This window comes from Pseudoliparis swirei, chromosome 4 (assembly GCF_029220125.1).
Source record: "Pseudoliparis swirei isolate HS2019 ecotype Mariana Trench chromosome 4, NWPU_hadal_v1, whole genome shotgun sequence".
Classification (NCBI taxonomy): Eukaryota; Metazoa; Chordata; class Actinopteri; order Perciformes; family Liparidae; genus Pseudoliparis; species Pseudoliparis swirei.
In genome coordinates this window covers 18,802,097-18,815,815 of record NC_079391.1, presented here as the reverse complement: position 1 = coordinate 18,815,815, position 13,719 = coordinate 18,802,097, and the positions used below count along the sequence as shown (strand labels likewise).

General features: G+C 41.0%; 1 protein-coding gene across 3 annotated transcripts in view; it reads left to right on the top strand.

Moving 5' to 3' along the window:
• Positions 1-1,773: 1,773 nt before the first annotated feature.
• pde8a (phosphodiesterase 8A) overlaps positions 1,774-13,719 on the top strand; it is a 41,750-nt gene continuing 29,804 nt past the window's right edge. The window contains exons 1-2 of one of the 3 annotated variants that reach the window (XM_056412800.1): positions 1,774-1,874; positions 2,428-2,545. In XM_056412800.1, the coding sequence (XP_056268775.1) occupies positions 1,780-1,874; positions 2,428-2,545 (213 nt within the window). In that variant the 5' untranslated portion in view covers positions 1,774-1,779. Of the gene's footprint in view, positions 2,546-3,361; positions 3,468-13,719 lie in introns of all 3 variants that reach the window. The other 2 variants (XM_056412803.1, XM_056412801.1) reach the window with 2 other exon arrangements.

The window sequence follows — 13,719 nt, the reverse complement described above, 5'->3', positions numbered from 1 at the left end:
TGTGTTGTATGAAGGTGTTTACATGCGTGTGTCAGTCTTTCTGTATTGTTAAAAGGTATTTAAGAAATAAAGACAAATAAAGTGACAGAAGTTAAGCTTGCTATAAGGTTGTGGGTAAACAGGTGAAAAGGTGTAACTATGACAAAAATAAACAGAAATTATAAATACTATATTACAAATACATATTGATGATGAAAATTAAATTATTAAATCAGGTTAAGTCAGACTGAAAATAAATCAGCAACTATTGTAACATTTGACAAGTCATTCATTTCAAGAATAAATATCAGACACTTTCTAATATCAGCTTCTAAAATGTGTTTTAAATGCTTTTATATTTTAAATATTAATAATGTGTCACTAGACAGTGTATTATAGCATATATATATATATATATACATATATATATATATTTGTATTCATATTTGTATACATACATATATATACTGTATATATTGTTGTGTGTATGCATTATATATATATACATATGCATACATACATATATATAATACATTATATAATACTTTTTTTCCAATTACGTGCCTTTAAAATTAATTTATTTGGGCCCAATTGGGAACTCAAAAAGCTCTGAGATCCGCCCAGAAAGGTTTTTACTGTTTTGTTTGTTATAACCGCCTAAAAAACGCCGTAAATTGTGATGCTCTGCCGCAGACCTATCCGTGAAAAAACCCCACCCAAAACAAAACCCCGCTCTCTCCGGGTGTGCATATGCGCAATGTGCAGACAGCGTCAGGAGAGCTCGTTACCTGCAGCAGCTCCGCGCTCCGCCGAGGAGGAGTCCCTTTTCCTGCTTTCAAAGTTCCCCCGGAAAGCGGAGCACCTCCCCGCGGAGCCGAGCTCGACGCCGATTAGCTGCGCGCAGCTCATTTGCATTAACGTCAGTAAAGGCTGTAGGTCAATCCTTGCGGGTGCTTTTATTGGATGTGCCGCTGTCAAGCAGCGCTGAAGAATTGGAAGGGCAAACGCCAGAAAAGGCAGAGAAAAGACCAACATAAAATCAGCGTTATGTAGCTCGGTCCTGCCGTACCTCCGCTCGGTCACCGTGAAGAGTCCCGCCGTCCCCGATTTCACATCCGAAACTTGTGGACATGGAGCGGTCTGTTTTTTAAAATATATATATATATCTTTTTTCTTTTCTTTTTTCTTTTCTTCTAATATTTAAAAAAAAAGATTTTTCTCTGTGTTGCCTATCAAGCGAGTGCATTCTCCAGAGGCAGCACCTCCACACATTACAGGCTACAACATGACAGCCTCCACATCCTTTTTTTCCACCAGAATGAGAGCAACCCGTGGAGCCTGCTGACACTGAAGGCAACTGCACCCGGGTTTGGACCTCTGATATCAGGCGGATCATCATCAGCCGGGCAGCGGATGTCTGAATGGAGATTTGCGAGCCTTCCAGCAAGATTTCTCCGCTTCTCAAATTGGCGAATTGGGGCTGCTAAATGGAGAGTTGTGTCGGACTACATCATGGCATTATGTTTTATGGACGGCGCTTGACATCGGCGCGACTGGCCACAATAACACCCCGCAGTGTGAATATTTCAGCCTGTTGATGATGAACCGCTCAGGACTGGAGCAAAGTGTCGTGAGAACCGGTTTATGGCCCGAGTCTTGAGCTGAAGTGGCCAACCAGATTGTTTAAGAGAGAGGGCGAGGGGGGGGTGGGGGGTGGGGGGACGAGAAAAGAAGAAGAAGAAGAAGAAGAAGAAGAAGAAGAAGAAGAAGAAGAAGAAGAAGCAGCAGCAGCATTTTTGTATGGCTCTTGGGTGGGGGAGGACGACTACACATACAAACCTTGGACACGAATTATGGATACAACTATTGCATGAAGCTGGCGGAGGGACTGCATGGTGTGTTTTGTAGGCCCAGGTTTACTTGATAACAGTGAAGTTTAGAAATGAGAAAATGGTGATGTGGTATGAAGAAGGTGAGAATAGGAGCCTGATACACATCACCCATTGGGATCTGAGCAGCTCAGCTGAAGAATACTGGAATCCAAGTTTTCAAGGATAAGACGGCTGCTTTGATTAAGGACCTCCAATTAACTTCATATGAAAAAGAGAGGGAGGAAATCAGCTTTCTGGTCAGGGGGTGGGGGATAGAGAGATATATTATTCATGCCTTGTGTTAGAGCAATTGGAGAACCAGCTTTGCTGTGGCCTAGATGATATATATGTATATATGTATATATATATATATGTATGTGTATATACATATATATGTGTATTTATTTATGTATGTATTAAAATAGTAAACCTTAAGAGGAAGAGTGGACCTTAATATACAAAAAAGAAAGGGCGAATGACACTCGGGTAGCCTCAAAGTAAAGCACTTGCGTAAAAAGCAAACGGCTGAAGTGGGTTGAAGCATGGGCTGTGCTTCAAGTATTCATATCTCTGATAGGGTGGTCTACCACAGTGGAAAAGAGTCCGAGGATTCCCACTCACCCCAGCAGACTAATACCACTCAGCATCAAGGAAATCCTGCCTTGGGACTACCCCTAAAACCCCCAAGCTGCAAGGTGAGGGAACCTACATTCATTACATTCACAATGACACAGGAAGTGTGTGTGTGTGTGTGTGTGTGTGCGTGCATGCGTGCGTGCGTATGCGTGTGTGATATGTAGTTTAAAGTTCTATAAAATGCCTCTTATCCATTATAGAAAAGACAATAAATGACCTTAAAACGCCCCCCCCCCCCCCAAAAGAGGAAAAACAATAAAGCCAAGCCACTATCCATTTGACTTTTGAGTATAATTGGCACAACCTGCATTACTTATTTAAAAAAAAGATATGACTTGAAGCTGCACATTTTCATAGAGCAATTTAGCTGCTTTTTAAAATTTAGAATAACTAGGCCATGATAAAGTCTCAGTTTGAGGTTGTGGGGTCACAGGTGATCTTCACAGCTGGAAGTATGCACTTCATACAACCAACTGGTCAGTCAGCCACTGTTGAGTTGGTCCTTCGAGAGAAAGTCCTCTCATAACAGAGAGATCTAAACTGTGTGTTTCAAGCATAAAATGAGATGACTAGTTCTGAAAGTGTATGGTGGACCAAGATATCAGAAATGAAAGTAGGAGGAAGTCATGAAAAGGATAACAGTGATGTGACAGCATAACGTTTGCCATCAGTGCGTTACATCCCCGCAACAAATAACAGTGTTGTTTGTGTATTGGCCCTCAAATAATTACACGAAGAGAGGAAAGACAAATGTGGTGAGCCTGCTTTTATGCAGGGACCACATATGTGCTTCTAATCAAGATGATGATGATTATTGTGGTAGTTTTTGTATTGTGTGTGAGGTCACACAAACGCAACCTATCATTATTATTCAGACTAACGGGACGATGTGTCTTTGGAGGTGAGAAAGATGGAATGTTGCAGCAAACTGAGACATCAACATCTTCGTTTTCAAAAGGCCACATCCCCTTTTGTAGAAAAGTGAGTAATCAAACAATATTCTACCTGTAAATGAAGAATAAGTATTGTTTAAAGGCCCCGAGTAATGGCACAAAGGAAGCTCGTACTGTAGTATTTGCACACTTATCTACAGACGTCTGAATATAGAGAAAACGTGTGATCTGGTGAATTCAGTAGAGCATAAGTGCGTCGATGGTTTTCATGTGTCCATTTGTCTGACAGACCGCAGGCTATTTGAGGGCCTCTGTCAAGCTGCATTTTGTGGCCAAATGTCACTGCAGGATGCAGTGAAAAGTCAGTGTGACAGATGCCCCTGTGTCAAGACGCCCACTGTGCCTTTGATTTAATTAGTCCCCTGATTAAGTTAGACTAATAGTATACAAATCTCCATCGGCTGGAAATGGTTAATCTCTGATCTGTAAGGTGTCATCTTTAACTTTATTGTTACCATAACCTATAGGAAAGTAAGTTATTGTTGCTTTCATCCAAAAATCTTCTTTCCGTAATTTGTCCAAGGCTCAGTGAAACATCCCACTGCTGCTTCTCATAGTTCTTTTGATTTCTTCTCCCCAGAGGAGATCAATATTAGCCATTGGTTGCTCTGGAATTGTGTGTGTTCATGCACCACCTAGATTAAATTGAACCTTTTGCAACACATTGTCATATAAAACACTAATGACTAAGCATATTTGTGTATTTAGAAAAGCGCTATATAAGTTTGAATTATTATTATTATTATTATTATTATTGTTTTGCATACAATCTGGAACATAATAGTAAATTGAGACTGAGAGTTGTCAATGTTGTATATTTGTATTCATAGAGGTGCACCAGATCTTGACTTGAAAGGATTAACAGATTAATCAATTAGTTCATCGACAGAGACAGTTTTGATTAGATTACAAAGTAATTTCTCAAGTCAACATCCTCTGGTTCAAGCGTCACAAGTGAGAGAGTTTACTGCTTTTCTTTGTAGAGAGAGAGAGCGAGCGAGAGAGAGCGAGAGAGAGATCCCCTCTCAATAGAAGTTTGGGAGTGTGATGTGAGTCTTGTTCAAGGGTACGTTACCATCTGGGCTGCCCTGGTGATAAGGCTTAAGTACAAGGTCCTGTGATAGTAGGCTTTTTTTTTTTTACATGTGTATGGCTCACGACAGACAGAGAAAAACTTCAGCCAAACACAACCATTTATCTGGCCTTGACTTTTCCCGTCTGATTGACCCCACTCAAGGAAATCAAGTAGCTCCCCCCCCCCCCCCAACAGCAAGTGTAGACTCAGTTTTACCGTTACCTCTTACTATAAATGGAAAAGGGCAATAAAAGGTGCTAAGCTTATAAGTATCTGGAGAGTAAAATCATCTCTGCCGCCTGATTCCAGCCTCTGTATGCATTAACACAAGTGGTGGAATCACTCAGCTGTACCTCCAACTTCCCCCATTAAACCCTCCCATCCCCAGAAGTGACAACGCACACAAGGCTGCTTTTCTAAAGCTTCAGATGGGGAAACACTAAACTGTTGCTATAGCTCGCAGCACAGAACTTTAAAAAAAAGAAAATCTATTTTTTTAAAGCGAATGCCTCATATAGTACATCTTGCTTTTGAGGAGTGTGTAGTGAAGATATGATACACCGCTGACCGGGACTGCCTCTCCCCATTTGTCAGTTTTCTCTCCCACTGTTTTTGTGTGTGCTCTCTGGTCAGTGTGTGTGTTTAGTCTAAGTTGAGAGTCATTGGGTAATTTATTCCAGAGGAGGGCAAAGGCTCAGCATGGTGATGAATTAATCCACTGTGCTTTTTTCTGCTGGCTGAGAAGCGGGAAACTGATATTGCCTCTTTTTCGTCCTCACTCTATTTCACTTTCTTTCATTTGGCCATCAAACTTTCTGAGCTCTTCCCCTTGTCTGTTGCTTGTGCTCCATAACAACTTTTGCTCATAGATATTACCCTCCAGTTGTCCAAAGTTAACACTTATCTCCAGCTAACTGACAGCTATTTTTCCGAATCACAACCACATATATGCTTTAATGCAAAATAGGAGCAGCCTCTCTGTGCACTCATAGAGATGCAAACGTTCAGTTGACTTCAATGGCCCTGCTGTTGTCTGCTGATTGGATCAAGTGATGGACGATGCTTTTCTATGTCAATCAAGGATGTCATGTGTATATGTACAATGGGCTTTTATAGCTCAGAGCATGGCACAAACCCTTCGCACACTGCCATAGTTAGCAGTTTGAGAACGTTTTGGTGCTGTAAGGCACTTTGGACCAAAATGTCCATAAACGGTACCCGTATGTTGAAGGAATAGTTTGACATTTTTGCTTCTATGCTTATCTTTCTTGCTTTAGAGCATTAGATGAAAAGATCAATGCCGCTATTATGCCTGTACATGAAATGTGGAGCTGGAGTAGCAGCCGGTTTGTGTAGCTTAGCATAAAGACTGCAAACACAATATGTAGCTCCTACAAAAATGGTGAATTGACATTTTTGTTCTCAATTCTTTTGTACAGATTAAGCAAACACTATGACTTGTTATTTGTTGAGCTTGGGAGGCACTGATAGGCAGATGCTGGTTACCTTTTGGACTGAGCCAGGCTGGTTGTTTCCCCCTCTTTCCAGTCTTATGCTAAACTAAGCTAACGAGCTGCTGGCTGTAGATGTATATGCAATGGACAGACATGAGTGGCAGCTATCTTCTAATCGACTCATGATGGCAGTGAATACACATGTTTCCTAAAACGTTCAACTTTAATGGCAGAGTGATGGCAGTCCTAAAGATAATCCTTCAGTTATTTGTCCTACTTTTGAATTCCATGACATCACAAGAAACATCACAAAGATCATTAATACATTTAAATATGACTCTTGCCGTTCATTATGTTTTATTAAAACAAATCGTCAGCTGCAGTGTGACCCTGTGTTTCCCTTCCTGTCTGGAGTGTCTGCAGGGTCAGCAAAGGGGGATTTTTTGTTTGTTTCCATGTCATTTATCTTGACTGGGCCATGAGCAGAAGGAGTTGAGAGGAAGCGAGATGGGGCCCGTGGAGTACCCCTAGTCCACTGATTGATGTATTGGCAGCTCTAGAGCTTATCAACCTAAGATGTTTGCATACAGCAGGAGATGTCCAAGAGTTCAGGGTGGAACATGATGTTCGTACCGTATTTGTTCACTTTATTTCCTGAAACCCATCTACTTTTGAGCATTAAGCAGCTTCAGCACGAGATGTAATGACACCAAAGTCTCCCACTGCTGACAGCCTGAAGGTTGATCCTCTGTAGAAATCAAATTAGGATAATATAATAAATGCATTTGTCACCTTATAGTGACTCTCTTCATCTCCGAGGGCCTGCTCTCTTATGAGGTGTCAGTTGGGTGCATGTACTTGTGAAACAGAACCTCCCATTGTTTTGGTAATAGTCTTCACAAAAAAGGCCACATTCAAAGCTTGTTCTGCTCCCCCTCCAGGTAAATAATTTAGTATCATAAGGTCAGCATGTGATAGTTTCATGAGATTATGGAAATGGTATTCTTCCAAAACAAGGCGCTACAAGTGTTTACTTTGTAGCAGCGCTCTCTGTTCTCTTTCTCTTTCACAGGAATGTAGATGTGAGTGGGCCCAGTTCCCCTGGTGGCCTTTTCAGCTCCTCCTGGACGATGTCTCCCCATTTTTTGGGGCTTTGTTAGCTGGGAGGGTTTGCGGTGGTCATGGGGTCATGTTACCAATGTTTATTTCAAATGTGTCAGTTGAGAGTTGGATGAGAAGATTTAAGAGTTCTTATAACTTTTTCATGTACTGTAACTTGTAATTTAAGACATAACTTGTTCACGTGATACAGCGCCAATCAAAAACAAATCTCAGCATAAAATAAACGTTAAACTTGAAGTAAAGACCATCTGAGTTCAAAATGATCAGCGCAACGTACCAGATTTGTATTTTTTATTTCCAAGCATATTGTATACTACATTTTCACATTCTCCAAAAGCAGACTAAATATTAGCAGGCAATGAAACGAATAGTTTGACATCCACCAGCACCTCTAAAGATCTCTAATTAAGGGAAACCGCCAAGCTGTGGTTGCATTATGTGCCAGACTATTTATTTTCCAAGTGCAGTACTTGAGCGATGGCGTTTGATGAGGCTGACTTTGTTAGTTGTGTACAAAGCCAGACTATTTGTTTTCAGTCTCTATGCTAAACTAAGCTAACCGGCTAACCAACATTTCCTCAATGTCAAACTATTCCTTTATGATTGAGTCGCAGCAGTCCAAAAATAGTCTGATCATTTTTATACGTCAATGTGTCGAGTTGACTTTCGGTCCTCCATTAGCTTCTCTTCTCTTTACGTTTGGAGGTCTTAATCCCACTAAAGTGTGGTTTTGAAAAGTACAGCATGTACAGAACACACCATCATTGTTCCTCCAAAGTTCATTGGAGAGTCATCTCTCTTGCATCGTGTCACAGTGTCAGCGGCAGCCATAGGCACGTTTTTCATCTGCCCTGGAGGAGAGCTTTATGTAGCCATTGTGGACCGCTGCAAACGTGCACAACACACCGTTTTAACGATGCTAACAGTCACGTTAGGATCGGTTACTGGAGTACTTTGGCTATTTTCACGCTCTGCCACACCACTGTCTTGCAGCTAGAATAAACTAAAGAAAGGTTGTGTACAGTACGGTATGCTAAGTCTTCCTGGGGTAAGATGTACAAAGCACTGCAACGAGGTAGATTTAGTAGGCTATAACATTATAACCCTGATGGCTATTCCCCTCCAGAATTTGGCAGTTCATCTGAAACTATTCTTTAAGCAAAATTCTCCAGAGGCTTTGACTTCATTTTCACTAAAGAAGTGCTCAGCAGCCAGGGGCCTCGCTGGATGTAAGTGGACAGCCTGCAGCGTTGGCTGTAGTGAACACGCAGACGCTCATTCACCTGCTGAACACCGCATTAAGCCAGCAGTGCTTGTCGCCTTCTTTGTTTTAATGTACGCAGCTATATGACGCAAAGCTCTTTGGAGTCTGTCCTGCCTTTTGCTCTGAAGATGTACAATACCCCTCAGTTGATATATCCCTGACAGTTTTTATAGGGCAGAGCACAGATGGTGAGCATTGGTCTGGTGTGAGGTTGCAAGGACACATAGTAGAGTTGTTATAATAATTTAGTTCAAAAGCTCAACTTAGGTTTTAACAATTTAGCTATTGATAATATATAAGTTCCTCCTTCTTTGTCACTTTTTGACCTTTAATCCTGCAAAGATCAGGAAAATAGCAACGGGACATTTAAATGTACCAGAATTGAAATACCTCAATCTGTTTGGCCGTGACACGCAAATTAAGAATGCAATTTATAAGACACAAATACAGGAAGTGAGCCGGTATGCATTGCATCCTTCAATCCTGAAATTCTAGAATAAATGTATACATTTATGTAACATTTGGACTTTTGAGAAATCAAAAGTGCATTTTCCACAGGTCTAGATCATTGTATCCAATAATAAAAATAATCTGGCCAGATAAAGAAACTCCAGCCTTTGAAAACTCCTTGCCACTTCGAGTTTTTCTATTGTACAAAGTTCCATGTCAGTTAGTGAAAATAGTATTAGACTTCTCTTTCTCTTTTTGACCCAGTTGCACTTGTTCCCAAACATATCTGGTCATTGCCTGGTGTGTGATACGATCTAAAATCTAGATGTTATATTGAAAGCCTATGTTTCAATGCAAACTATGAGAGTACCTGCCCCAATAAAAAATTGACATGCACAATGGAAATTACGAAGGACAATTGAACACACTGGAGTTTGTTCTAGTGAATCAATAGTTTAAACATTCCTGCACGTCAGTCAAAAGAACTTGCGTCACATATTCTCCCTGAATTTGCGCGATTATATTCCTCCAAGTTGTCAGTTAAGTGTGTGCAGTGTAACCAGAATAACTGGTTGTAGCTATAAGAAATGTTCGTCTGTATTATAGATAATACCATTTTTTTACTGTATATATTTATTTGTTTTGCTGATTTTCTCCTTCACATTATTCCTGCTATAGTCTGCATATAGTCAGGATAGGTCAAAAATATCAGGACCCCCCTTTTCCTACCTTTTAATTTCTGTATTTAGTAGATTCCACCAAATTTCTCCGTGCCAAATAATCCATAAACGTGAAGCTTTACATTTGTGTTTGTTTTTGTTGTGTCCATATTGACTGTTTTCATATCACTACATCACATCACTCTCTAATTATTGTCAACTACAGACACATTGGAAACCATGGCCGGAACATAATCCCGCGAAAACATTGCATTCATGTCCTCTTTATTCAATATTTGATTACAAGTTAGGTTTGAGCTCATACAGTTTTAAAACTTTCAAATAAATACTGGGTAATGTGAGGTACTGTCGCTGCAAGTGTAAGTGACATGACATACAACCAAGAAGCTTTGCTCTTGAGTTGTTCATGAACTGCAATTAAAGATGTAAAATGGAATTACAATTGTTGTATATTTTCCAATGCTTAGTTTAAATCGGTACGTCTATGTGATTTTACTGTATTTAATATAAATAAAGTTCAACATTTGAAGAAAAAATATTTACTTTGTAAATAAGTAAGACAACTCTCACTTTAAATGTCAGGTTAGTGTTAATATCGTTTTGTTAGCATAAGCTTCTTCTGGTGATAGTAGTTGGCTGCGTGCAATAGCAAAGAGAAACATGATTTGATATAGTTTAATTGCTAATATTAGATTTATTCTGACAGGAAAGTGTGTTGTAACCATTTGTTGGTTTACTACTTTGTTTACTACCATAAGCTTTTATTTTCTGATGATGAATCATTTTAATAAAGCAGTAGGATATTTTGATAAAAAACCTGGGCTGTCTGGGTGCTTCCAACCTTTCGTGAGTGTCTGTGTTGGCATGCAGTCATTAAATCCTCAATTCTCATTCAGTGTGTGTGTGTGTGTGTGTGTGTGTGTTTAAATCAAGGGAGGTTTGTGTGCCAAGCCCGGCGCTCCAGCTCGTGTCACCCACTGATCCCTCATGCAACGCTGACATCAGTGCTCCTGTTTTAGCAGGTGAAGAGGAGGGGGTGTCCGAGATTATCTAATGCTCTCTCAGCCGTCTGAAGAGCGTCGGAGAATCGCTTCTGATATTTTCAATAAACATCTAAGCTGTTGTGGAGAGGTGGAGTCACGCAGAGTTCCAGATAGAGCAGGGTGGTGTTGGCATATTGCTAATTCTAATCCTCCCTTTAGGCCACGGGACTGGCGAGGTAATTAACATTGTACAGTTGGGTATGGCAACAATGTTACTGACGTGTTAATGATCTCTTGTCGGTCTTCTTGTTTTGTCTGTTGATTGTCTTGTTGTCATGTATTTGGCTGGACTGAGAAGACTGACTGCAATGGAAAGTTTCCCGGTAAGATTACAGTCCACTGTCGTGTCACGGGACCAGGCAGTGTCCCACTTAGCCTCACCAAGCTCCATTAGCTTGTCCTTTTGCTTTATTGGCCTTTGACCTTACCGGAATGAGCTAAGGGAGGAGGGACAATCAGACGACATGCTGCCTGATCCACAGCTGCCAGTGGTTCACAGTGCAGGAGGAACAGTTTGAGCATTTACAGCTAATAAAGACACAGTTAAAGTAAACTATGATTAATACATATATATATATATATATATTATCAGAATTAATCTTCGGTGTATTTATGTACAGGAAAATCTGGGTACATTTTGATAGTAAGAGGGGAAATTAAACAGTCCAGTCCACGGGTCTACAGTGGCAATGGTGTTGAAGGAGGCTACTGGGGGCAGAGGATGAGGAGGACGGTTCAGTCAGGGGCTGCCTCAGAGCACTGGATGGTTTAGGATTGTTCAGGTTTTATAGGGATTTCAGGGTAATCTGGATAAGGACTGAAATACCTTAAAGGTGAACATTGGAGAAAGTGCTCAGCTTTGCGCGGATCTTTAATTCATTTACTGGTTGTGGATACAGAAGATATCATGTTTGTATTTATTTTAAAGGTGCATGTTAAGTTAAGTTTAAAACATTCAAGAACTAACATTAACAACAGAATATGTAGAAGTAACAGTTTTGACGTTGTGTCAAAGACGTCGATGTGTTGCAGAGATATGCAGCGAGGCCCGTCCCGTCTGATGATACCACTTGTTCATTGAGAGGCGATAATTCTGTTCAGTCTGTCCTCAGTCCAGAGAATGAAGTAGAGCTGCTCCAAGGGCTTGTCAATAATAGATTCATGGTCCGTGTACGTTTCAATAGTTTGTTTTTTGGATTAAATCAGGCAGCCGAACACGAAGCGAAGCAGTCCCCTATCGGAAGGAAGGATGAAATGAAAACACAAGTTACTCCCTCGTTTCTGCCACCCTGGACTTAAAGTGTATAGGCCAATGCCACTTGTCAAGATTATGAAATGGCAGTGTTGTTTTGACAAGATCTCATATTTTCAGCAGTTTGTTGGAATTCTGCATATTCCTCCCCTGCTGTTAGTTGTAGCTTTCCTTTAATAACGGATGGCTACATTTAGATTGTAATGACCCAGTAGTATTATAATGCTGCCTCCCGTTTCGTTGGAGCAGCCCAATGATTGTTTTCAACTTGGTTGCGAGACTCATAATTTGATTGAATAATAGGTAAATAGCAGAAGGCCTGTGTTACAAATTGGAATTGTTGGAGTTGAAATAAGTTGTATTTAGGAGGCAAAGAAGGTCTAATGAAAGATGCTATTGCATAAAGGAAAATGTAGGATGCAGTGGTTTTGAAGCTTAACCCACACTTAACACAACCAAAATATTTTTAAATGAGTCAGTTAGTCACCTCGCTTTATGGAGGTGCAAACATAAATGGCTGCATCGCCCATTTTAACAACTCATGCTTGCTACGTATAGTTTCTAGAGGATGCCTTTCATTACCATATCGGCTCAAGAGATCTTAGATTAGGATTAAAAAGTTGGATTTTGCTCATATTCCTAAAAAACGAGAGTAAAAGTGGTCAGGGTCATAGATTGGATACAATGTTCATACAAGTTATTTCGAAATATGAGAAGGGGAAAAGTGAGACAAATTTAGATAAATACAGCCATGAGAGATTAAAGCCGAGGATATCCCGTTAAAATTGTATCTGTCTTTTTAATTGAAACCGCAGAAATCCCAGCCTCAGTTTCATCCCCATAGTTTGGCAGTTGGCTTACATGCAGCGATGTATCCAACAGTATTCTCTCCATGTGTAATGAGTGTGTGTCTCCCCTGCTCCTGCTCGTCTTCACATGTCCCTGTGGGCCAGTGTGTGAGGCTCTGAGAGCAGTCTCTCACCCTCGTCACTTGGCCTGTCAGCAGGAGCTGCTCCACTGCCAGGCCTCAGTTACTCTCCTTGGCACAGTGACGCACACATCTCTCACACACACACACTCGCAACACTATGGACACAAGGAATGTGCGGAGGCCTATGCAGCGTCACAAGGGAATCAATGCAGCATGCACTCTGATGTCACAAACGTGCATAATGTAAATACACATTATATTCCAGGAGAGGACATGAGCACTGGTTTTCTCTGTAGGAGCAGAATACAACGTTAACTACCTATATCTCAATATTCTCTGTTGAAAACTGGGAAACAAACTGATTGTTGAACAACAGCATGCGTCACATGTGATGGGCTTTTGTGCGATATCTGAGACGATGCTTGCAAGGTGTGGAACACCGGTGAGAAACCGGGACAGGTCACCAAGGATGAAGTAACCTATCCAATTTCTGCAAACTCTGTATTTTTAAACCACAGGCGTCATTCAAGGGCGTTTGGGACTGAATTCCAGGACAAGTTCAGTCTCTTGTGGGTTTGTGTGTGCGTGTGTGCACGCGTGTGTGTGTGTGTGCGCACGTGTGTGTGTGTGTTCCCGTATGCTTGGATTTCCGCACTATCTGGTGAGGTAGGAGGGATGTCACTGCGGACAGAATAAAGGTCAGGGCGTACTCTGGAAGCACTGCACGAAAAACAATGTGTGTGTGTGTGCGTGTGCACTTTTGACTGATTAGAGATTGCTGTATTTGGGACAGCTCGCGGAAGACGTGTGCATCAGTAGCTTTTAATATTTCTCTAAGGTTACTTTAGCTCGCTGTGTTGCCCCCTGTAATGTGTATTCTATCGAGTGGCAGCAGCTTGTATAGCCAGCATATAGCCTATTACTCATTAACTTTCCGTTACTTCACATACCAGAGCTTAAGCCACCAGCTGCTGGCATCTTTAGGTCACACTGCAACACCTGGAACAAT